The 25,646-nt window shown below is 40.4% G+C and overlaps 1 protein-coding gene across 3 annotated transcripts in view; it reads right to left on the minus strand.

Annotated features, from left to right (window-relative positions):
- Nucleotides 1-25,646, minus strand: part of chm (lysine acetyltransferase chameau) — a 41,327-nt gene that overhangs the window by 6,682 nt on the left and 8,999 nt on the right. For all 3 annotated transcript variants that reach the window (XM_018459142.1, XM_018459143.1, XM_018459145.1), the window contains exon 10: nucleotides 3,958-4,051. In XM_018459142.1, coding sequence (XP_018314644.1) covers nucleotides 3,958-4,051 — 94 coding nt within the window. The remainder of the gene's footprint in view (nucleotides 1-3,957; nucleotides 4,052-25,646) is intronic.

The raw sequence follows: 25,646 nt of genomic DNA on the forward strand, positions 1-25,646 counted from the left end.
TGGAGGAACGTCCCAGTCGCGGGCAGGATCGGCACAACGAAGGGCGCAGAACGAACGAGGATGTGAATCGTGAAAAAAACGCGAACGATGAAATTGGGTGCTGTTGAAAGGAGTTCATTGGCCCCATGATCGAAGCATCACTGACGAGAAGATTTACGATTCATCAGCAATATTTATCTTTTATGCCATTCAGTGGGATAACGATGGCATGAATCACGATATTTCGTAAAACGAAAATGGGATTTCAACTTAATTTAGGAACGATTCGCAATTACCGATGCATCTTTACTCGAAGATGGATAAAGCAATTATGTTGGTGAAATTAAGAAAAAGTATCTTGATAAATGTCAATGAGCTCGGAATTATATAATAGTTTGGAATTTTACAGCTTAACCGTAACTTTAAAGTATCCAAACAGATGTTGCGATATCAATGTTAAATTTCGACTTAAAAGGTGCTCTTTGTTCATTTTAAGTCACAATGAAGAAAAAAAGGATCTTCGTGCCTTTTCTCTTATTTATTTATAAGTACTCGACAAATCTAGTAATTTTTCTCTTTTAAATATTTCTAGCTGTTCTACTGAAAATCTTTTAATATGAAAAGCGAAAGCAATCACTTCGATTAGACAAGATACGTTCATTTCGCTGCAGCTTAGGTTGTTAAATCGTTTCAATCCTTTCTTTTCTCTCTATATTGTAATTTCTTTCTCTGGATTAGAGAACGATCAGTCTTCGGCAAGGATATTGCGGCAACTTTGAGACAAAAACGAAATATCGTGTCAATGGGAGGACCAGTTCGTCCGTCTGGCTGGATAATATCGCAACGAGATGTGGTGCGTATCCGTCTTTTCCTCTTTGACGAAGGCGAGAGATACCGCACGCCACGCCGACCCTGCCCAGTCACAGCAGTGTTACCGCCGCAGTAACCCCCTCGCCAATTCCCTCCCTCTCTTCTCACCCTTTGGTTGCTCTCCCCTGCCGTATGACTGGCGTATACCCTTCGTCCCTAGGTGTAGGGGAAAGGGCGTCGGTGACCCTGCCAATCCTACGTAGGGATAGTGGAGCGAGGTCACGAGAGGTCATACGATTCCGAGCCCTTTAGGCGCCCTGCGTTGAGCGGGGGAGACGATCGACGGCGACAAGAGAAGGGTAAAGGGTGCGGTGGCGGTGGTGGTGGCGGCGGTGGTGGTGATGGCGGTATAGGGCAGGTACAGGGAGCCTGTACTATAGAGATCAAGGTGTGCGGAGGAGCGGTTGCCCAGAAGAGGAGGACGCGCAGCGTGCGTGAAACAGGAAGCACGGGTGTACGCGTGTAAACTTGTATGCGTGTCTGCACGCACATACGCGACGTCGACGTCGGTGGTGGTGCGGTGGGAGTCGATCGATGCGGCGAGACGCCGGGCGTCGCACTTTCCACGCACACACAAACACACAGCCCATTTCGCTCTCGGCGGTAGTAGTGGTGATCGATGGTGGACCTAACGCTACACAGTTCACTATCACCATCATATCACTACCATCGGCCCCGTTATCAGGAATACTGACAGTGTTCGTAATATCGCGGAAGCGGTAAGCGGTAACGCGTAAGCGCCCAAATTGAATGCAACTATCTTTACGAAATTAGGAAACGTTGTGACATTTTTTATAAAAATATTGTAAGTACACATAATATGTAACAGAATTATTAATACTGTGATTCATTAACCAATTGACGAATGTTGAAAATAATTCATGCAATAACGATGAAAAATAAGGAATGATAAATATTGTGAGAAACAATACCATAGAGAGATAAAAAATAAATCCAAATGATGAAAAAATATCCAAATAAACTTAGAAATACTAAAATTTTTTTACGAAATCATTTATACAGGGTATCCCAGAATGACCGTCAAATATTTAATGCTGGTAGAGCGGACTAAACTGAGCCGAAAAGTTCTGTAGTATTTTGCAATTTTTGCAATAGTTAACAAGATATTAATTACTAAATATCGTCGAATATTGGTTTTCAATCATTTTTTACTCAAGTACCATCAACTTTACAGGAAAACAGCAAGTGACAAAAATTGTTTATTTTCTTATCATAGAGCTCTAAGAATTTTTTCAAAATTTTTTATCAACTTTTTAGTACTGCATTTTCTTATTGGCAACTATTTTTACACTGTAGCGATTTTTAGTAATTGATATCTTGATAACTATTTCAAAAATTCCAAAATGATGAAGGACTTTTCAACTTATTGTTAGTTTAGTATGCTCTATCAGCACACGAAATATTTGGCGGTCATTCTGGGACACCCCATATACAAATGAATTTAAATAATACTTTTACTTAAAGCGATTTTGGATTTTAATTGTAATTTAATGCTTAAGCAACTCTTCGCCCTGTAGAGTTTTCTATAGGAAAATATTACCGGATCTATTTGAATGCGACTTGATATCTCGCGTAGGGGTGCGCGGGCTCGTATCGCCGGCCTTGTACAGTCGAAATACAGCCGGTGGCGGAGTCGATGGCACCGACACTGGATGCGGAAGGGAGAAAGGGGGGAGGAGGAAAGAGGAGATCGAGGGGGAGAGGGAGGGTGCTGTCTCGCTCGCGGAAAAGCCGGCGGGGTTGTGAAACCAGCCCTTCCTTCCTCTCGCCTCACCCCCGTCGACCAACCGACACACCACGGCAGCACAGTACGTCGACCCTCGACCAACCAACCAACCAACTCTCGACACACCCCTCTTTCCCCTCATACTACTATCGGTGTAGTAGCGCCGCGATGCCCGCTCCCGATACCACCGACACTCGCTCGGCATCAATGAAAATGACGTCACGGCAAAAAGCCCCGCGTTTAATTATCAAAGCTATGCGCCTCACGCCGCGCTCGCGCACACGCGTGTCCATGTATGCATGCATGCATGCGTGCGTGCGTGGGTGCGTGCGTGCATGCGTACGTGCGTGATGCGTGCGTGTCGACGGCGACGACGATCGTCGACGAGGAATCGCCGCGCATCGGGTTCGTCATGGAATTGGCACGTAAAGCTAACGACAGGGAAAGAAAGCGACGCGATCGCGCATTCCGCGACGCATTTAAGCATCAAGCATACTCGAGCGCTCGGTGATAATATCGATCGCAATTTAGAATGAGAGTACATTTTCACAAACCGCTCGAACTGATCGTTTCAACGACAAAAAAATCACACGATCAAAATAGATGATGTTTGATATTCGTCAATTTTGACTATGGAGAATTCGTTTGTTGTTGAAATGGTTTGAGCGACTTGTGAAAATGTACTTTAACGGAAGTTTTAAAAGATGAAAAGATGGAAAACAGATAAGAGTAATTAATAAGAGATGCTTTAAATTCACAGTGAATTTATAGACATTTTACCAGCTCGCTAGAATACGTAATCTATCAACAACGGCGATGATTCATTCAAACGGCCATACTGATTCATAGCAAAAATTCGAAACACGGCTCTTCGTCATCATCGCAAGATGTGCGTATAATATATTTCGTAATACAACCGGCTTTCATCTCCAATTAAATGAATCGTTAGAAAGATCACATCATGTAGGAGAATAACTTAAAATAATTGTGAACATGACACATTCGAAAGTGAATGTAATATCAGAAATGTTCAAGTTATAGGGAAATAAGGAGAACTGTAGGATATTACAGTATATACAAATAACCGGGATAATTACGAGAATAGTGGAACACTCGTGTAGCGTGCTAAGAGCTAAAATGAAAATGAAAAGTCCGAGTTCAAATCTCAGTAGGCTCTGTCAATTTTTCATCTATCCCAATTATTTTCCGTTAATATCTTAAATTCCCTACAATGAGCAAAAACAATACTAAAATAGATGGATCAGTCTTACAATGTATTGTATTAATTACAATATCAGTTTGTATTGATGTATCAATTTATCTGAGCGCCGAGACATTGTTATGTCTCCTGATATACTTACTAAAGTCAATGAGCAGCCGGCCATAGCCTTGTCTCTGGTAAGGCGGTAGCGTTAAAATACAGGACACATTGTAATTCAAGAAGGAGTTCTTCTCCTGGAACACACAGACGTTAAAATCTCGATTAGAGAATGCATATGAAGGTCTTGTTAAAAATATCGCATCGCCACCGATTTATATCACCTCAAAAATTTTTTTTAATTAATGATTATTATCACGCGGAATATAATCATTATTACTGCCGATTATCTGAACTTTTATTAACGGAGCACGATTCTACTTCGTGCTACATGAGGAGAGGTAAAGTTATAAATGCATTCGGTATTAAAGGCATGATCGATGATATTCCGCTCATGAGCACGAGTGCGCCAGACGCGTTCTACAAAAGTGTAACGGAAATGCATCGCAACGAGGAAGATCAGCATATTCGTAACAGTATATTTAGAATAAAATCTAATATTATACTTGTATGACACTATCTTTCCGGAGGAGCTCTAGCTTCTGTCCGTCACGATATAACTCGAAAAGTTAATTAAAGATCATCGAGAGCCTCCGGAAGTTTCTCCCAAGAATACCAGCATCAATTTTTCAGCGTCATCCTATAATGGACTCGCGGAACTCGCGAGGACCTCATCGTGGAAGAGTCATACGCCTCTGGAAGAGAAAAGATCGCCGCAATTCCATCAAAAGAGTCACCCTCAAAAACAGAGCATACACTCGGGTACTGAATAAAACGCAAGTTCTTGTATTTTTAACGTGGCCACGAGAAATAGCCGTATATACAACATCGGTACTTTTTATTAAACAAAATCTCTTTCCAAAGTGCCTGGTATATCTACCTTAGATCGTTCATTATGGAAGCGACGGTAAATCGGACTTCTTGAAATTCTGCTAAAACAGGTGAGGGGATGCTGCAACGACGGCCGAACTTGATAATGCAGACCTTTTAATTCCAAACTCAGTTTCTTATATATTATCATTCTGTCTCACTCAAACGCGTACATCTGTTCTAACACACAGAAAAACTATTCTTATCTTAAGAATATCTTCGTTTTCGACATATAAAGCTCAAAATAAGATTATATATTGTTAAATCGACACAACTTAAATCGACACTGGTTATATATATCAAGAAAAATATATTCTTATTATTCAATAATAATTTTCTTCGGTAATTATGTATATTAACGGACACCGCGCCGATGACCTTGACATATGTTGTCAAGGTCATGATTTTGAGTAACTTTGCCTTAACAACTAGGTGGCGGTCTCTTATAGTTTCTGAGATATTTAGACTTAAAAGTCTAATTTATGTGGTATATCTTTCCGTTAGAGAATAAACTCCGATTGTGTGTCACCTTCGAATTGTTGACAGTATGTATAATACTTCTATTTATCTCTACTGGCACTCAAATTTTCACTGATATTCAGTAATGGTGTGATCGCCAACAATAATACATCATGCATCTATAATATAGAGAATCTATCGTATAGATTCTATACGAAATGACTCCCATCCCACCTCCCTCCCTGCTTAGGGGCGCACGACTTCCACGCGAAGCGATTCTCAGCTCCTTTGCAGGAGGGAAGGGGAATGAGAGTCGTGCACCCCTTTGCAGAGGGAGAGGGGAGTGAGAGTCGCTTCGCGTGGAAAGTCGAAACCCACGTGCAACAGTACTATAGCTACGTTTACACCATGCGCACCAGTCCGCGACCTATATGATAGGTGTCTTTGTTTAATCTACAGGATAAACAAGGACATCTTGTTGTATAGGCCGCAGCCTAAATGCACGGTGTAAATGTAGCCATTCATAGAAGTCGTGCGCCCCTTAGCAGGGGAGGGAGGAATGATGAGAGTCGGAAAGATATATCACATAAATTATACTTTTAAGTCTAAATATCTCAGAAACTAGAGATCCTATAATCAGAGTTTGGCGAAAGCGGGCACAACTTCTGATTAGTTCTCTATCTTGGTCCACTCGGTATTCTTCGGATAGCTTCGTATATTGTCGGAAAACGAGTGCGAAGAATAGAAAAAGATAGATAGCTACAAGCAGATGAGTAAAACTTGTGTCAAAGAGGTTAAAAATCGTTCCGAAATCTCGGACAAAAAGAAAATTAACAAATTACAATTACACAATTCGGCCAATTGATCAACTTGATTGGTTTCTTCAGGTATTGTCTTGTCACGTATTCTAATACTTTTTGCGCATGCGTTCATACGAGAAAGCAATATTATGTTATCTGTCTGTATCCGTTTTTGGTCCATATTCGCCAAACTCTGTCTGTATCCATTTTTGGTCCATATTCGCCAAACTCTGATTATATTTCTATCAGAAACTGTAAGAGACCGCCACCTAGTTGTTAAGGTAAAGTTACTCAGAATCACGACCTTGACAACATATGTCAATAGACATATTTCACACGTAAATTATGTTCAACCTAAAATTTTTATTTTTTTCTAGGCTTTCAATCTTATTGTTAGTTCTCAAACTCAATATTATTTATTCATAATCCGCTGAATACTTATGCTACTGATATGAACTATAAAACTTTTATATCACAAGCAAACTTTAACTTCGGGTGACAGTTATACGAAACAAAAACAAATAAATTCTTTCATTTTTGTGCTTCTTGTGAAATTAACACACTCGGACTTTTTATTTGTGCGTATTTTAATTCTGTAAAAAAAAATTTTTGCAATCCATAAAACCAGTTCAATTTTGGTTGCACTGTAATTCGTGGTAATTGGCATCGTTCCAGCAGTGAAATCTTAAACTCACCTCGAAATCTTACTTATCGCACTTGCAAAATGAATGTCCGATATACAGAGTGTCTCGCGTTTTCTAATAACCGATTTTTATATTCCTCTTAGGATATCGTACGATCGAGAAGCTTCTTTTGCCTTTGTCATGTCTGTTGACATCGTCGTTCCCGTTTCATTTTGTGCTGAAAAGGAATTTCTGGGCGTTGGATAGTCCTTGTCCTGTGGTGCCGAGAACCTTCAAAAGGATATCAGTCGGACGTAAATGGTCCAGCTGCTTCATTCGTTAATTTGGCACGTACAGCATCACTAAAGAAAATACACGAAGGATATGTCCTGTCACAAATGTATAAAAAGTTATCGCAAGAAGAAGAGAGCAGAGAATGGTTGTCAAAGAACGAAACCATTCGGTTAATATCCAACAGGCGCGACAAAATGCAATTTCTCTAAGGGTACGTCCACGCAAGAATCTCGTGTGTTTAATCAACGCATTAAATTTTGCAATGAATATGAACAATTTATTAATATCAGTAGAAATCATTAATATATTTATATGTATTTTTCAATGTATTTTTCGAAATAAACGTCGAGAGATGCAACAGAATAATAATCATCTAACAGACATAAAAGAAAGCAAAACCACCCTCCATCCGTCTCCCCCCTTCTCCCCTCCCCTCTCTCTTATCGTGAAAGAAGAGCTTAATCTCTCAGCCGAGACTAAAAGTTATATCTCAGAGACGATAACTATCATTTTCCGCGGAGTACCGCACGGGGCCACGGTACGTATGAGAATATATATCTCGTTGAGTGCAGAACAAAAGGAGATATTATAGAATCGCAGTTATTTCTCGGGAATGAATTCAAATAGGATCAACTGCTCAACGTGTGGTTTCCGCAAAATTAAGAGTCATCGTGCACCTGGTGCAGCCTTCTTGCTTTCTCTCTTGTGCAAAGATTCGTGCAAAATCGCACACAAGAGTGTCCGCGGATCGACGATTAAGACTCTATACTTTTTAATGCCTCGCGCGCAGTGACGCAGCAACGCGACACGACTCTTTTTCCGGCACGAGGCTGATCTCCGCTCGCTCGTTACATCCCGCAGATCCTTAAATGCCTCGACACACGAGACCCTCGAACGGATGATCTCGATGGTATTCGGACACCCGGTATTTCCGGCCGAGCGGCGGCCGTGCTGTTGCTAACTGCCGAGGCAGCAACGGTCCGAAGGACACGACCCGCGATCGATGTGTGCGTGCACACGCCGGCCCACGTGTGCGTATCGGCGTGTTAACTTGGCGAAGTAGAGGATGAAGAAGAAAGGAACAAAATAGGGATAGACGACTGCCGCGAGAGAGAGAGAGAGAGAGAGAAAGATGCGTTCCACATGAAAAGAGGAGAGTGATAGGAAGGGGAACTTTGGGCCCTGAGAGAGCAACCGTCCCGAGGGGTCCGTCTGCGTCAGAAGGATAAGGGGGGAGACAAACCGCTGGGAACTAAAGAAAAAAATAAGGATAGTTTTTCTTCAGAAAGTACATTTTGAAACAGGAGTATCGCTGTGACACAATGCCCGAAATGTACCAATACAATGTCCAGTATCGGCAATATATGATACCTGGAAAACATCGGACGGACAGTACTGGAGTTGAAGAACGCAAACGGTAGAGAAAGTATAGTGATTTAGTGTAGGAGGGCGACTACTTGTCTCGACGGCCGGTCGTCCGAGTTAAGTGAGACAAATCAACGGGAATGGAAATGAGTCAGCGAACGAGTGCCCAAGCCCGAGTCATCCTGGTCGAGTTTATTCATTCCCCGTTCCTACGAGGAATGTAAAAATGTTAAAGGATCCATCGATTTCAAACGCATCGAAGATTCTTTCGTTGCAACGTTGAAGTTTAGAAATTCTTGTAAAGCGCACGTAACACCGTTCTTCATCGTTCTCGTTACGATCGAGCCGAAAATTTCAATCGTAACGCCAGCCAGATCCGTTCTGATTATCGTAATTAAATTTCAACAAGAAATACAAGTAAAAATCTGATCAAATGAATCAGAATTCTGGTTATCGTAATTGAATTTCAATTATCTCGACTAGAACGTTTGATAGAATGCAATTATAAGTATCTAATTTGTAGCTTTCTGATTGGATTTATTAATTTCAATGAATACAACAAGACTTTTCAGTGTAATGAGGCTAAACAAGATCCATTGGGTCCTATTGTAGCGGATTAAAAAACGCTTCGTTGGTCCCGTGAAAAGCGTAGGGAGATCAGAAGAAGAAAGAGAAGAACGAAGAGGAAAGGAGAGAGGAGAGAGGCAGAGAGGGAATCTGGGGCCCGCGACGTCCTTGGGCCCGGTAGTCTCCACGTTGCTCAGGGCCGTCTCGACGTCCCCACCGACACCACCATGGAGGAGGCCATGTACTTTTCCTCCTCCTGTTCTATCTCTTTCTTTTCCCTTCCGTCGATCTCGTTTCCTCGCCGGTCGCCCCTGCATGATGTCGCGTAAAGACGACGGAGCACTTTGTCAGCTCGTTCGAAATCGATCGGCGATGACAAACGATGGGATTCGAATTAACGTGGAAGTCGTGGATATATTTTCCGGTATCGAAAGACGCAAACTACAATATTACATCGCTATTTCATGTTTGTACTCTAATTTGATTTCCACAATTACTCTGCGTTATATTTCTTTACATACTTCCGATAAATCACATCAAAAGGCTTTCTTCATCGTTGTACTGAACCGCGCTAAAAATTTCTTTCTCGCTTTTGCCAAATTTCAATCAATATTGTACCGCTCAAAAATTGCCTACACTTTTTTTGAACGTATCTTTTTATGCGCTAAAATTCCGTTCTATTATATTCTCTTTACACATTTATGATTTAAAATAGAAAATTTTGAGCCCTTTCATGTTATTATTAGTATATATTAAGTCTAACATTTAGAAAATTAGAATAGAAGACTGAAATTCACAATTCTCTATTCTTCATTTAATTAAGGAAGACGTAGTGGACAAATACTTTCGAGCGGTTGCGTGCATATCTGTTTTGTTTTAAGTGTACACTAGTTCAACTACAATTCAGAACAGACCTCTGGTTTAGATCGATCTCTCGTTGTTGCACTATAATAATGTCGTAAGACTTACGGCCCCCGCAATTTACCGCTTACGGTGCATCGAACACTTATTCCATTTCGTTGCAATATGCACGCGTCAAGGACTATACCCGCGCAGAATTCTGACTCGTGCATCAATAATCACGGCACGGTCCTCGTTGGTCGTTCTGATGGAGAAAGATAATGCAGTCCTCTCGGCTGAGGAGGCAAGTACAGCTTCTTTCGCAGATATATAGTTCGCCGGAATCGATACTGGCATTTCTCTCTCTCTCTCTCTCTCTCTCTCTCTTCCTCCCTCCCTCTTTGCCTCTCGTCTCCCTTCATCTCCGGAACACGGCAAGGTAGCGCATAGACTAACGATCGCGAGCTGCAGCCACGGCCCGTCGCGTTCTATGTGCGAGAGAGGAATAAAACAGATCAATGATCGTAACAATATATGTACATACGTCTCTCAGCGACCAACCGCACCATCTGCGCCGTGGAAATGATACAGTATACATACGCGCGCACTCACATGTGCAGGCGTATAGACATACGCGCGCCTTTCTGGATCTTTCGATTAGCTTAGCCAGCCTCCTAACGAGAAGGCAAATAATTTCATCAAAGATCCACGGCGCGCGAACTCATGCTACGTGATCGAACCGCACAAACCGTACTGTACTGCGTGACGATTCAATTTTGAGATGGAGTAACAGAAGAGGGCGAGGCACAGCACGAAAATCCGGGATAAAGGAAACGAAAGCTCGTAAGGAATGAAGCGATTAATTTCACACGAAATCATAGTCTAAAAGTGTGAAAACAACAAAACAACATACGAAATAATGACGAAATAGAAATTAAAATGAATTCGAATGAGACGTAATGAAAAAATGCGGGATGATAGAAAACCGAAATCTGATTTCGAATAATACGCCCCAGTGAAATCGTCACGGGATTTCGGAAGTTTAAATTATCAAAAGAAAAAAAATTACCAATGGGCTCCAACAGAAAAATGGATTAAAAATATAAAAATATAAAAGATGTATATATTAATACAAATAATAATAAATCGATTTAATACGGGACATTCAAAGTTTTCGCATGCTTACGTGTTTTCCCTAAAAATCTCTAGAAAAATCTGGTCAAAGATAAACCGATAATTACCAGATAACCATTGCAGAAACTTATCAATTTGCTATCTAATCATCCGAAACAAGTAATTTACATCAACTAACAATAAGTAAGAGAAACGCCAATTAAGTAATTTACAGATAAATAAATATTATGTCTCCTTTCCCCAAAAATTTCTTTAAAAATCTGACGAAAAACTGACCAGTATTTGCGAGATGACCAGAAACTGGCCAGATTTGCAACCGTCATCGTCGAAACAAGCACAGACCAAACCGTTTTAGGATCTAATACTGCAGGCTAGTAACCGAAATTTCTGACCAGTCTTAAGCCGACTCTTCTGGCTTGTTTTCTATTCAGATTCCAGTGTTGCTTTCACGCGATTGTACATATTTTCGTATCGATCGGCGATTGATTTTTAAATTACGAGGCTGTATGGAAATAATCACACGCGGTGCGAGAACGATGAGAGAGCCGTCGTGCCTCGGGAACGCGCGACGCATGTCGATGGTATTTCAACTACGTTACATGCACCCGCACACAATTCACAGTTCTCGGAGTGAGATAGCGAGTGAGCGTTAAATTAATGGCGAGTGTTCTTTTTCGATCAATAAAGCGCGTAGACGGCTCGTTATCATCATTGAAGATCCCCGTGCGTGCCCGATTGATTTCTACGAACTCGCAATCTCAAGAACGGATGCTCGAGACTCGAATTTAATTTGTCCCTTATAATTCTGTTGTCCCTGTACGTGACCTGTTTTATATCGTCGCCATTTCCCGCGCAGCATGCTAGTCGCTGGAGAGACCATTCGAAAAAATATTCTGGTTAAACCAACAAAAAGCCCCAACAAGAATGGCATTTTGTTTAGTTTCACCCGAGTACCATTCTTGTTGGACGTTTTTGTTGATTTAATCAAAACCAAATTTTTTCTAGCGAAGGCATCGTGTAAATTGTGCTTGAGTCTAACTAGAAAAAAGTCTGATTGCAATTAATTGGAATTCTGGTAGATTCAACCATAAAGGTATGAATCAAATACTTATACAGTTAAATCTATCAAACATTCTTATCGAAATAATTAGAATTCAGTTATCATAATAAAAATTCTATAATCAGAATGCATTTCGTTTATATTTCTTGTTGGTACAACGAGAATATTTTCCTCACAATTAGTATAGTTACACCGACATATCGTATATTGCTCAGAGTCTATAAATTTGAACGATCTCTCTCTCTCTCATTTCCCTTTTCCGTCTGCATGTATCGTACCTACATATGACTACGCATGATTTGCGCTAAAAGGGACATCGGATCGGTCCGCGTGATCGTTGAAAAACGCTTGCAAATGATCCTCTCGGCTGACGTGACTCATCTCGGGTGAATTCACTGCCTGAACGCTCGAGGAATGTAGAAAGAAGAGACGTTCGATGACGATGACGACGACAATGTGGCGTCGGTCAAAAAAGGCTTGCAATCGGTCAGTATCCTTTCCCGCGTGTCGTAAAGCGCGCACCGGCGGATAAACGGGTGACGCACGTGCAAACGGCGAGGAAAAAAAAACTGAGCAAGAGAAAGAGAGAGAGAGAAGAAAGAACTATTGGAACGTGAATCAGCAGCAAGCAAGGCGCATTTATCGTATATACACACATATCTCCTTTGTCTCTCGCATTGTCGCTCATAAACACATCGGCGATGACGACGGCGACGATGACGTTGGCCATACGACGCGTAGGTGAACGAACACGAACGTCTGCGAGAGAAGAGAGGAGAGCGATCACGAGAAAGCGCACACTCGAATAAGGCAAATCAAATAATTCTGTCCAACCGCGGGCGAAGTTTGCTGTAATCATCTTTCTTTCTCTCTCTCTCTCTCTCTCTCTCTCTCTAACAATTAGTTTACCCCCTCTTTGAGAGGCCCTCCGGTGTCCATCAACGAGAAACAATTAATCAGAATTCTAGCCCTGTATATCTGAGCGGAGAAGCAGCATAGAGCCTAATCACGTCTTAGAAGTTCGTAATCATCATATATACCTACAGTATATACATGGTAAAAAATATTTTGTATTTGTGTTAAAGCCGATCCATTCAAGTTCTTGTTAAAATTTTGTGTTGAATTTTTCATATATTCGAGTGTTAATTTAACATGATGTGCTATTATTCAAATATTTTGTGTTAAATTGATATTCGATGTCTCTTAATGTCCAAATAACACAATTTATGAGTAAAAGTGAACAAATAACTTAAAAGCAATGTATTTTTTTAGACGTACATTCGAACATAAATGAATGAAATACGTGTCAGTTTAATATATCATAAATGTTAAATTAACACATTTTATTCATTTAGCTCAGAGTTTACACTTTAAAATATATTATTTTCACGTTACTTATTCATTTACTCAAAAATTATGTTGTTTTAAGACTAAGAAATGTTGAATATTAATACAGAATATTTTTAAACAATACAAGCACGTTATGTTGAATTAACTCGATATGTTAAAAACTCAACATAAAATTTTTAACAAAGATCGGTTTTAACGCAAAATATAAAATATTTTTTATTGTACAAGTTTCTTACAAACTAAATTGATAAATTCTATAAAATTAAAATGTAGTGAAAAGTTGATCAAATTATGCTTTTGTGGTACTATAGAATTTTAAAAAATACATAAAACAAAATTGATTAATTTTTGTAATATCAATAAAATAACGATTAATAATATTTTTTACTGTACGATAAAAAAAACATTACTGGATATTGGCGTTATATACGTCCATCGAGATCATCCAGAAAATATTTTTACAGGGCATTAAGTTACATGACGAAGTTTTTCCAAAGTGCTCCGCGTCTTGTCTCCTTTCTTTATCTTCGATCCGCGAACTTACTTCTAGGATGCTTATTCCCGAAGAATATAATAAATAACGCTTTTCCTACATTTCCCTCCCTCACTTCATATCTCATGCACAATAGCGCGCTCTCGTATTATTGCGGGAGGTGTTTATGGAGCGTGTAAGTTGGTCGCGCGACGCGACTCGCAACGACCAGAATTTTTGCGATGCCACTTATTTATGGTGCCAGTTGTGCCGTCATTCTGTCATTGGGCTCAGGAGACCGGTCGCGAGATCTGCTCAACAGAGCACAGACGGCATAAATTTCCACTTCGATAACTGGATATTTACGAGGTGGATTCGCGCGCGTAAATGGAAATTAACTCTGTGTGTGTGTGTGTGCGTGTGTGTATGGAGCATCGCTGATTACTTTCTTCAATCAAAACCTAATGGAGCCTAATCTCTAAAATTCGTTTCTGTTACCTATAATCTTCTATAACAAGCACGCAATTTTTCAATTGATGTAGGACGTCTCCGTATTTTTTTTCTTTTATTCTTGACAAAAGGTCGATACACATGGCCAAAAGTAGAACTTTGTAGCAGTCGATTGCTAATGAAATTGAACGTACTCGACCGAGTGGAAGGACAGATAAAAAATTCATCGAATACTCTCCTGAGGGATCGCAGTCTGTCATTGACACGGTAAAATTTTTGCCGCTGCAATTGCGAACATATTGGATTAATAAAACCTTTTTATAACATTATAGCGACTGTGTGTGTGTGTGTGTTTGCAGTCGAGTACTTTTTATTTATCTTGATTTACGAATTTAATAAGAGAATTTACTTTACATCCATAATAAACCTATTTTTTCTTCTCCATTTTCTCCTCTCACAATTTTATTAGTATTAATAAAAAATATATATTGATAAAAATTCTAACATGAGTACGAATGTATTTTCGCGCACCGAGAGAAATGTTTAGTACGTATAACTATTTATTTTGTCGATATGTGACTAACAAATACTTTTTCATTAAAAAATTGTATTCTAATCAAAATTTTTTAATGAAAAAGTAAGGAAGTATTTGTTAGCCACATATCAACAAAATAAATGATTATATTAAAACATTTCTCTCAGTGCAATTATCTGCATGGAAAAAACAATTTTGCTATATCTAAAAATTTAACTAGCTACAGATCCAAAAATAATGTTGAACTATCGAAATAATTATGTAGAACGGTTAAATTTGCTAGAATGTTAAAACATCCTGCAGCATGTTCATTATGCTTAAGTTTTCTATATTATTATTTTGATGAGCCAACAAAATTATTTTCAGATTTGTTACTTACATTTTTAGGTACTCCAATAAAATCTATCCGTGTAGATTTATACAATTATTTTCTCGGGAATAGAATGTTATTAACCAGTTTCTTTTTCATTATTTTTTGCATGTTAATTGTCAAATGTTTTTTTACGTCAGGAAATATTTACGCAGAGATGATAGAGCCTACATATTTAAGAATTAACATTGGTCGATTAGGTTGACGGTAAAGATTAAAATATGTATAAGCTTTCGACTTTTCATGAAATACTCGTTAAAGTGTCAGTTGCGAGAAATGCAAGTCCAAGAATTAAATAATGTGCGAGAATTAGACAGCATATGTATGTGTGAATTATCACGAATCGCTTGATCATGAGCGAAGGGAGACGGTGTGATCGTGGCTTAATGGCCGTGCAACCTCCTCGCGACAGTCACTTCTATATTTAGATGCACCGAGTTTCCTCCTCCACTTTCTTTATGCCGAACAAAGCGTTCCTGTTAACACACAGGGTGTACGTAAAGTCTTATCGCAGGCGTTTCCCATGTAACTGTTTGAGCCGATGAGTTAACATCAGCGTCATCGAAAGATATCGAGAGCTTCTCTTTCTGCGAATTGTGACGAACTGGATCGCTGCTACATCACGTTCCCCATTAGCACGTCATGCACTAGTCGATCGAATGAGGACACCGTGTAAGAGCAAAACTATTTAGCACGTGACTTCTCAAGCTCATTAAAGCTCGATTAATTTTACAATGATATCGTTTGCAGAAACATAAATGAATTACAAGTAGCTCTAACGCTCTCATCACTGCGAATTACTCTGCGAATTTGGCTAGCAAAAATGGGAAATTATCACGAAGTTTATAAGGAATATATGGTCAATTTTGTCCGTCAAGAAAAAAATTCTTTCGCAAAGCTCAACGATTTGAAGAATACGCCCTGAAAATTTTCATGCTCAATGTGTGTAGACAATGGATGCATCGCTTACAGACGGTGACCATTGGATTTCGAAAAAGGGATGATCCACTATGGCTTCGGTTTATTCGTCGCATATTCTCATCCTTTCAAATCCTAGCTGGACCATTATTACCTGATCGTACTTCTTTGTCTGGTCTATAGAAACAAAGATTTCTATTAGTTATTGCCGTTTCATTCTTTTTTCCTCTCTCTATTAAATTAAACTACGTTGATTCCTTCAATACGTTGTGAGAGGTACGCGAATAGAAGAAAAAAAAATAAGAACGCAAAAATGAAAATGCAACCAGCAATTCAAACAAGTGTAAGAAGTATATACATCTTCCGATTTTCTCTTCTTCCTCCTTCTCTTTTGAAACACCTTGTAGACGGCGGCCATCGATCCGGCGGTCCATTCGGAAAAAAACCGGAAAAAACCACTCAAGTTCGCTCGATCTGAACTGCCGCGAGATGATGCTCTTAGCCGCCTCCCCCTTCCCGCAGACTTTCGCAAGTTTCAATAATATACGCGACATCCAAGGGTAAAATGGCGAAAGACAGATCCCGAATAATTGCCTATTCGACCGAATCTATTGTTGTACGGAAGAAACAGGCTAATAAATGTGTATGGCGATGTCTACATAAATTTTGTTATCGTTTATATTTCTTGATAAGATTTCAAATTTTGCTCGTTCATTATGTTTTATAATGTTCGAAAAATATTTATGTATTTATTTAATATTTAATATCCGCGGAAATCTGCCGGTTACATTGTCGGGAGATGACTCAAGATTAATAACTGATCATTGACGCAGTTTGGCGTCCACTAGTTCTGCAGATGAGCCTTTCATCGCTGACGTGTAGACGCTTAACTCCATTCATACACACGATTTGCATACACACGTTATGGAGATGACGAAAAACGGGTGCATGTGGGTTTTTCTCACGAAGGAAAGACGATGTTACAAAAATTTCTCGCGTCTTCGTAATCATCAACGTAAACATTCAGACGAGCAACTGGAGAGAGAGAGAGAGAGAGAGAGAGAGAATGCAAATCTAGATTCTTATCGACTAGAGTGTTAGTTGCCGTCGAAACCGCGATAAGTATGCCACCATAACTTCTTTATCCACGGGAGAAGAGCGTTCAAAGAACTTCAGGAACGGGAAGAGAGAGAGAGAGAGAGAGAGAGAGAGAGAGAGATCGCGGGAACACTTTTGTGGATGTACATTCGGCGGGATTTGGTCGCGCGAACAGCAGTACTGTCTGGCATCGATCGACCCCAGTCGGGGCGAGGTTTTGCCGGTTAAGAGAGACTGAGAGATCAAGAGAGAATGAGCGAGATAGTGCGAGAGGAAGAATGCGGGGGCGGATAAGGGAATAGGGGACGGCTAGAGAGTTGAACGGATGGTAGGATGGCGGCGGAGGGCGAGCCTACCCCAACTCTTCTCGACGAAGCGAGGCGCGTATAGTATCGACGATCTCTACTACTACTACTACTACTACTACTACGCGTACTACTCTCTGACAGTACTACCCTACGTCATCCCTCCTTAGTATCCCTTATCCCTGCCTGCCTGTCTGCAATTCCCAGCAGCCACCCTTAGCCGTCTCCTCGCCCTCTCATTCTCGGGCCACCGTCTGCGGGATATTTTTAAGGAAAATTGCCCGACCCTCGTGTCCTTCGTCCTTCTCACCCTCGTACCCCACCCGCCCGTCTGCCCGTCTCGTCTCGTCCCGTCTACCACCGCCGCGCCGTCTCTTTCATCCTTTTCGCTTCCTCCGTTTTGCGGTGGTCCTGTGCGCGACCCCTCTCCCGCGCCGATCCTTTTCTTCCGTCCACCCGGGAGCTCTCCGTCTGCTCTTCCTTCGAGCCTCAGGAGCTCTCGTCTCCTGGAAGATCCCCCTGTCGGCCTCCTCTTTCCTCCCCCGCGCTGATCGCCGCCCTTTCCGAGTCCTCCATCCCAGAGGACTTGCTCGGAGAGCTTCTCGAAGAATTCCCGACATTTCGCTCCTCCATGACTCCGTCCGTTGGATTATGAAATTGCGAGAAGGGATACTTCAGATCGCTGCGATCGATCTTCTTGTCAGACTGATGCAATCTGGTGCCCGTGCGACCCAGAATAAAAGAAAAATTTCAACGATTGTAAGATCTACCCGAGCTACATCTGGTGCAATCTGGTGTACAGTGCGCATTGATTCAAATTAGAGGCAAGATGATGGATCTAAATTGTAAAAAAATAATTTTAAATAATCCGATCGGTAGTTGACGTGAATGTTCATCGATCGTCTTTCAGCCAAGATCCGGCGAGAGAATCAGAGACAGACCAAGGATCTCGGACCACTATTGTCCTGTCTCGCCTTTTTCCCGCCACTCGCCTATCCTCTCTGGCCTAGTATAAAGCGCGAGTATAAATGCTCGACTGAGAAGGATCCCTGTGTCTGTCTATTTATTATTATATTATATACGCCGGACGGAGTTTTCTCTCATCGGACCTTTCACAGGTCCAAACCGCTTTCGTGAAGGGCGCAGGTACGACGGCCCGACTCTACTCTACTCTACTCTACTCTCTCTCTCTCTCTCTCTCTCTCTCTCTCTCTCTCTCTCTCTCCCCTCTCCCTTAATCTTCTTCCCTCGTCTTCTTCATCGCTCACTTTTCTCTTCCTTTCTCGTCCTTTCGCGCTCTCCTTCTCACTCCACTGCTCTCTATGCATTATTCAGGATATATAACGCGCGGAGCCGTCCGTGACGGGCTAACTGGCGCACCGCCGGAAGTTAGGCAAATGAGCCCTGAGCGACCGTGGATCGTCGCGTTTCCACGGAAACCGCGTCCGCCGATTTTTCACGCCCTTTCTCGCCTAAAGTGGAAACATCCTGTCGGTGTTTTATCTCGCGACTTCCACATCGTACACGAATACCAGATAGTTCCGTGACTACTAGGATCCTGATTGGTTGGGAAGCGCAATAGATCTAATACTTTCGGCGAAAATTTATATTCGTTTCTTGCTGTTGCATGGTAATTATTGTTTATATATTTCCGTAAAAACTCTATCAAAATCTTCAAATTCAAGGATGAGACTGCTACGAAGATTTTGCGACAAAACCTAAAATTTCAAGTGAATATGATCGATCGAAAACTTTTGTTGTCGACGTGCCCTTTCATTTGATGATTATATTGGAATGATATTACTGCGTGACGGATTATATCGGAATAAATAAACAGCGAAGGAGTATTTAACCTATAGTTCTAATCTGAGATCAAGATTTGGCTACACAGTTCGCAATGTATCGATAACGCTTTTATTCGACGCTTATTTTCTTTCGCTATCGTCATCCCTATCAGGATGAGGATTGAATTTCACCAAACTCCCGCGTATCCATTTTCCTCTCCCTCTCCCCCCTCCTCTCCATCCGAAACAGGTATTTCGTTGATGTACCCAGGAAAAATAATACCACGCCGTGCTTGCGTTTCGAATGCGAGTACATATTACGGACAAACATTGCTCCGGCTTAAATTGACTCAGATAGCACGCAAGTAGTATCGCAGCTGCGAATGAGCAGATGCATTTTCATCGAGCAAATGAAAATTCGCGCGCGAAGAACGTCTCACACTTGCGAAGCATACGCCTTTAATGAAAGGCAATTAATAATCTAAGAAAATCGCGTGGGATTTCCGTTTGTGCAGCGTCAACTGTTTTTCGCGCGTTACGTGCTCCGTGCCAGGCACACTCAGATTATACTCTGTTTCTTTTCAATTTTGATAGCCTTCCCAATTTTGCCTAGTCATCCATTGATGCACTCTCTTCAAGAACTTTCTCAGGATTCACCCGAGTTCTCCTTGTTTTTGCTATCGTAAAATGCAGGCAACAATGTTACGGCTACTGATGTTCGATATATGCACGTTTCGCTGTCCGTTACCTTCTTATTTTTCTTTGTCCCCTTCGTGCTGTTTATCGTCTAGAATACCTGCGTAAGAGGATACGCCACAGTCTCGTTTACTTATGGTTCTCGCACATTTCTATACTCTTCCCAATCGAGTCGAATGCCCGTCTGACTAAGTCGCTGGAATTTGAATTACAATTCAGTTTGTTCATTAATTTTTTGCTATTTGTGCATCGCGAAATTTCTTCTTCAATATTATCAAACATATGTGAAAAGTTAAATATATAGATAAGCTGTAAATAAAACTAACAAATTAACATATATTAGAATATAGCAATGTACTTATTACGCGTGCACTATTTCTTTCCTGATCCGTGATAGAGATTTCAAAATATATTTAAAAATATATTTTATATTACATACAAAATTATATACATTTCTCTAATAGTATAGTGGAGTATATCTTTAAAAATACTGTAATGAGAAAAGAATTTGAAAAATAAAAAATAAAAAATTAAAATAAAAGTAAAAAATAAAAGAAATTAAATGTTAAAAATATGAAAAAGAAACTAATTATTTATATATATAAAGCATAGAAAATTTTAATATTATTTCAGCCATATTATAAGATTCCAGTTGTATTGCAGGTTATTTTATCAATTATATTCAATCGTAAACGATTTGTATGTCATACGATCTTCGAGAATGTTAGCTTTGTACAATAACATAGAAATTAGAAAAAGAAAGGAAGACAGTTCGGCAGGAAATGAATATTGCAACAAGAATATTGCGCTTATAGATTGCTATATAGTGCGCGATATATCCGTGCGTGCGTGAGTGTGTGCGCGCAAGAGCCCGCAATATTAGAAAATAAAAGAGAACTTTTCGATTATGGCGATTATTCAATATTTGTCAACGATTCAAAGATTGGAAAAACAAATTAACAGAAAATTTTCTTTTACTTATAAGAAGCGGTGCATGCTGCATCCTCGGTCAACGTGAGACGATGCGACGCAAGGATTTCAGGATCGGAAAACGGGCCCCGCATTTGAGACCTGTCGGCCCCTAGAACCGGTTCCATCTAGAATATGTGACATGCGTTTCGCCTTTTCGGGATATCCAATCAAGGACGATTTTTAAATACAGTCTGAATCTTATTAAAACCATGCAGTCGCGTTACCGTAGTTATATTTCGGACCTATTTAAACTCCATGCTCTGCTATTAATTAATTATTTTACACAGATTATAATACAGAAATAAAAGATCAGGTCAATATATCGTTGCAATGCATTTCCATTTTATTCGGTCATACTCTTGTACATATCGCAGCTAAGTTAAATTATTTGGATTACCGAATTATCTTATTTTTGTTATCGATTTCTGATTATTCTTAATATATCCAATATTAAAGGTTCGTTCGATTCAAAATTCCATTCTGTATTATACAACAAAAAACAATTGTGTTAAAACCGATCTTTGTTAAAATTTTTGTGTTAAAGTTTTAACACATTCAAATGTTAATTTAACCATAGGAGAGCGAATAGGTCTATTTTTCAAATCTCATAGCTTTTTCTTAAGTAAGATTATAATTCACTGTATTCCCCGCCCCTTTACCTCAAAACATGACACTTTTAGAGCCATTATAAAGGCCTCCAGTCCGCTAAGTAATGTCAATATTAAAAAATTAACAAATTCTATTAAAGATTTGTTATAAGGACTTTTTTTTAATTTAAATTTAATATTAGAAATTCGAAAATCAAAGTGACAGATCCAATATGGCAGCTTGACAATAAAAAAAATAAATTTTCATAAAACTAACGCAAGGGAAGGGATCCAAGTATCCTCTGATTTTGATGAGCTTTTAATATGTTGTTTTATAGACGAAAATAAGGGACACGTATTTTTTGACACGTACGTGCTTTATCGCACTTTTAAGGAGTAAAACACTTCTGTAAAAAAATCAGTTGTTTTCTTTCGAAGCGAATATCATCAAAATTACAAGATAGAAAAAATGTTTGAAATAAAAGTTGAATAATTTCAAGAATACTTTATAATTTAAATTTTTTTGTTTAAAAAAAAATAAAAAAATTTTTATTTATAAAAAATTTTTTATTGTAATTATTACGTACTCTTGAAACTTTTATTTCAAATATTTTTTTCTATGTTTTATTGTTTCGATGATATTCGCTTCGAAAGAAAAAATTTGTTTTTTTAAGGAGTGTTTGACTTAAAAGCACATAGGGAACGTATAAAAAAATATGTGTTCGTTATTTTCATCTACAAAATAACATATTATAAATTCATCAATATCGGAGGAAGACACTTGGATCTTTTTCTTTGAACAAGACATGTACATTACAACACACTAGCGGTGAAACACGAATAAGGCTCATTATAGCATATAAAGATGAGGCGAAAGTTTTTATTTACGAGTATACGCAGTCACTGCTAACCATCTAACGTCAATTTTAGTATTAGAAGTTCGGCAAAAAGTATTAATGATAACAGTACAAGGACAGTCTCTATTAAATATCGTAGAGTGGTTTTACACCCACGGCTATACATATAGTATATTAGAATGATTGCAATATTCACACCAAAAGAAAGGATTTGTCACTCTAATTTAAGTGAACGCGGGCACTCATATAAGCTAGGAATGAATTTTTTATTCAAATTATTAGAGTGATTATATGGCGCGGCTCCGCGCAATATCCACAAATCCTATTTCACTCTGATTTAAAGCGAGGAGCGCTTTGCGGAAGTCTCAACATATGGCGTGTCTTCTCATAAGAGAGATTCAACGTTCACCTGTATAAAGATGATCAGACCAGTTTCGTGCACTTGTCACGTTATGGCAATAACCTTCTCTTTTCAAGGCGGTTACTATAATCGATCTATATCTATCCCTGACAAGCTTTGCGAGTTCAAAAATGCCAAACATAATAATAATAATAACAATATTAATGACATCTGTTAAATCATTAATTTCGAAGCATACATGCTGGTCTATATACATCATCCTTCTACATAGGAATTTCATTCAAAACAGAGTGCAACTATTAATTAGAGTAACGAATTAGTCCAAGTGCAGATTTAATTTTTCGTAACATTTACATTTCACTCGCTTTGAATGGTATTTTACTCTCCGAGTTTTAAGTCCACTTTAGATCTATAATTCACGACCAAATTCAGGACAGAATTCTATTTATAATATTAGGCTTGTTTTTTTTGGCTGAACTTTTCCACCAATTCATCTTTCTTTCTCTTCTTTTTTCCTGGAGAGAAAAGGAAGAAAGATGTTCGGGACATGTAAAATGTGTTAAACAATTACAAATATTTTCCAAGTATGTACTTGAGATTCATAGCAACGACATTCGGCCCAATTATCTCTACTTGCGGCAGATAAGAAGTACATTATTTGCAAATACACGCGGAAAGAGGCTTCAAATGGCGGAAGAGCAACTCGTCTTCATGTCTCAGTAAATACGGCGGAAGCTGTAAACGTTCACGCCTCAATCCGACCCTCTTAATTTCTGCTCGGTTGCCTTGGACTTGATCAGAATTTCACCTTCGCAGAGCGAATGAAGATGCGCGACGTGAGAGAGATGCATCGACAACAGAAATCGACGCCTCCGCGAATCCCTGATAATCCAGAGGACGGATTCGCACCGTTCAAGGTGAAGATTACCCAAGCGTGATTACCCAAGTTCAACGTCGAAACTCCGGTTGAGGTCGACGACCGCGACACTCGCGAGGTCAATAGACAGATGGCTCAAGGTCAACGACCGTGTCGTTCAAAATGCCGAATAGTCAAAGGTCAAGTTACGAGGAGGAAGCAGAGAATTGGGCAACTTTTATGGAGGAGATGTCGGAGCTCGCAATGAACGATTGTAAACTACTTTGGGGGATTCGAAACATCGTTTCTGTGTCTTCGCAAAACTCTTGCGAATATAAAATCAAAAGAAGCTCAATTGTGATCTACCCGGACTTACATATCTTCAAATCGCTAGATTGAACGTTGTCATTAATATAGCTACCCTGCCCAAGTAAATTGTGATTACAGCCTGCGTGTTCCCTACATTCTTTTTAGTTGCTCGGAAAAAAGTCCGATCTAAGGCACGTAATAAAATAACGTCGTTTATTCATTAGAAATAAAAATCATTTGATTTCCCTGTCGTAAAAAGAAAAATGCAACCGCTTAGAATAAGATTAAAACTGAATTCATCTTCGAGAACTTTTTCCCGCCAGCTGTATAAACGTTATTCTCTGCGTCCGCAGAGATCAGGAGCAAGATGGACAGTTCGTAATCCAGAGACCGCAGGGTGACACGGAATGATACCAGCCCGGCTAATCCATACTCTGCCAAAATTCCTACTTATTCGCTACTTTCGGAAATTTCGGTCATCTCAAGATGGTAGCCGTTCCGCAACATCAAGGTGAGACGCCGACATTGCGGTTTAACGCGACGGCGACGACAGCGAGAGGGATAGAAAAGCGAGTACAGAAGAGAGGGATGAAATTCGACGCGAGGAAACGCGAGCAGGCAACGAGGGCGAGCAGGCCGAGCGAGCGAAACCGGTCGATGGAACGTTGCGGGTGCTCAAAGACAAGCAAACGCTTAGAAATTCAATATCGACTCGATATTCACCACGATCGACGGTGGTGTCGTGTTAGAAAGATCAGTGAAGAAGGAGAACAAGACGACGACAACGACGGTGTAATCACGGAACGTATAAGAAACGTAAGAGCTCGGATATCCGCCTCGGGTTTAGCGGTAAATGCAAACGTCCGATTCTCATATCGGGTCAACGTTGATAACAAGTTCCTTATAGCGGATAGCGTACGAAATCAAACGGTCACGTTTATACACATTAATATCTTTAAACGCATTAATATCTTTTAGCGTTAATATTTTGAACATGCTAAAGATGCGATAAGATTAATCGAGCAAGCTTGCGTGAATGATTATTGCGAGAGTTACGCGCATGCGACAAGAGAGAGATGGATCGAGGAAGACAAGAAGCCTTATGTAAAAAGACAAAAATATGAAGATAAAAGACACCGGCGCGAACTGCTTACCTATCCGAAGAAGAAAGAGGGAGAGAAAGAGGCACGGTGTGTACACGCATGAGTGATCGTCGAAGGCAAGATCTCGCGACCTCGGAAGCCGTACGAGCGAACGAACGAAAGGATACGAAGATGGATCGAAACATGGAGGGTAGCGTCGAAGGAGCGTGTGTTAAGACGAGCCAAACGGAAAGACGGGACACACGAGGAAGAGGATGGAAGGAGAGCAACACGCGCCTCGAAGAGGTAGTACCGGAAGGACGGGGAAGAGCGATGGGAACGACTAGAGCGTGCAAAGACACGCTGGGACCAAGAGGAGGATGAGAAGAAGGAGAAGAAGGAAGAGGAGGAAATAATAACGACCCCGACGACGTCGCAGTGCCGCAGAAAGGTTGACGACCCGACGCGGCAGGCGACGCCCTCCTTCCCCTCCTGCGCCAACACCCTCCGCAATCGTCGGCACAACCCCTTCCGCAGCGGCAACTACCACCTCTCTGGGGCCACCGCTATCGGCCAACCGCCTAAACCACCCGACCACCCGACCACCCTCCCTGCACTCGCATCTCCCTCCACCTGGTGGAGTTTCTACTGAAGCGCATGCATAGCGTACATACGCCAGCAGCAGGGCCACCCTCATTCCTCTCCCACACCGCGCTCT

Source organism: Mycetomoellerius zeteki, unplaced genomic scaffold, assembly GCF_001594055.1.
Source record: "Mycetomoellerius zeteki isolate Tzet28-1 unplaced genomic scaffold, Tzet1.0 scaffold79, whole genome shotgun sequence".
In the NCBI taxonomy this organism is placed as follows: Eukaryota; Metazoa; Arthropoda; class Insecta; order Hymenoptera; family Formicidae; genus Mycetomoellerius; species Mycetomoellerius zeteki.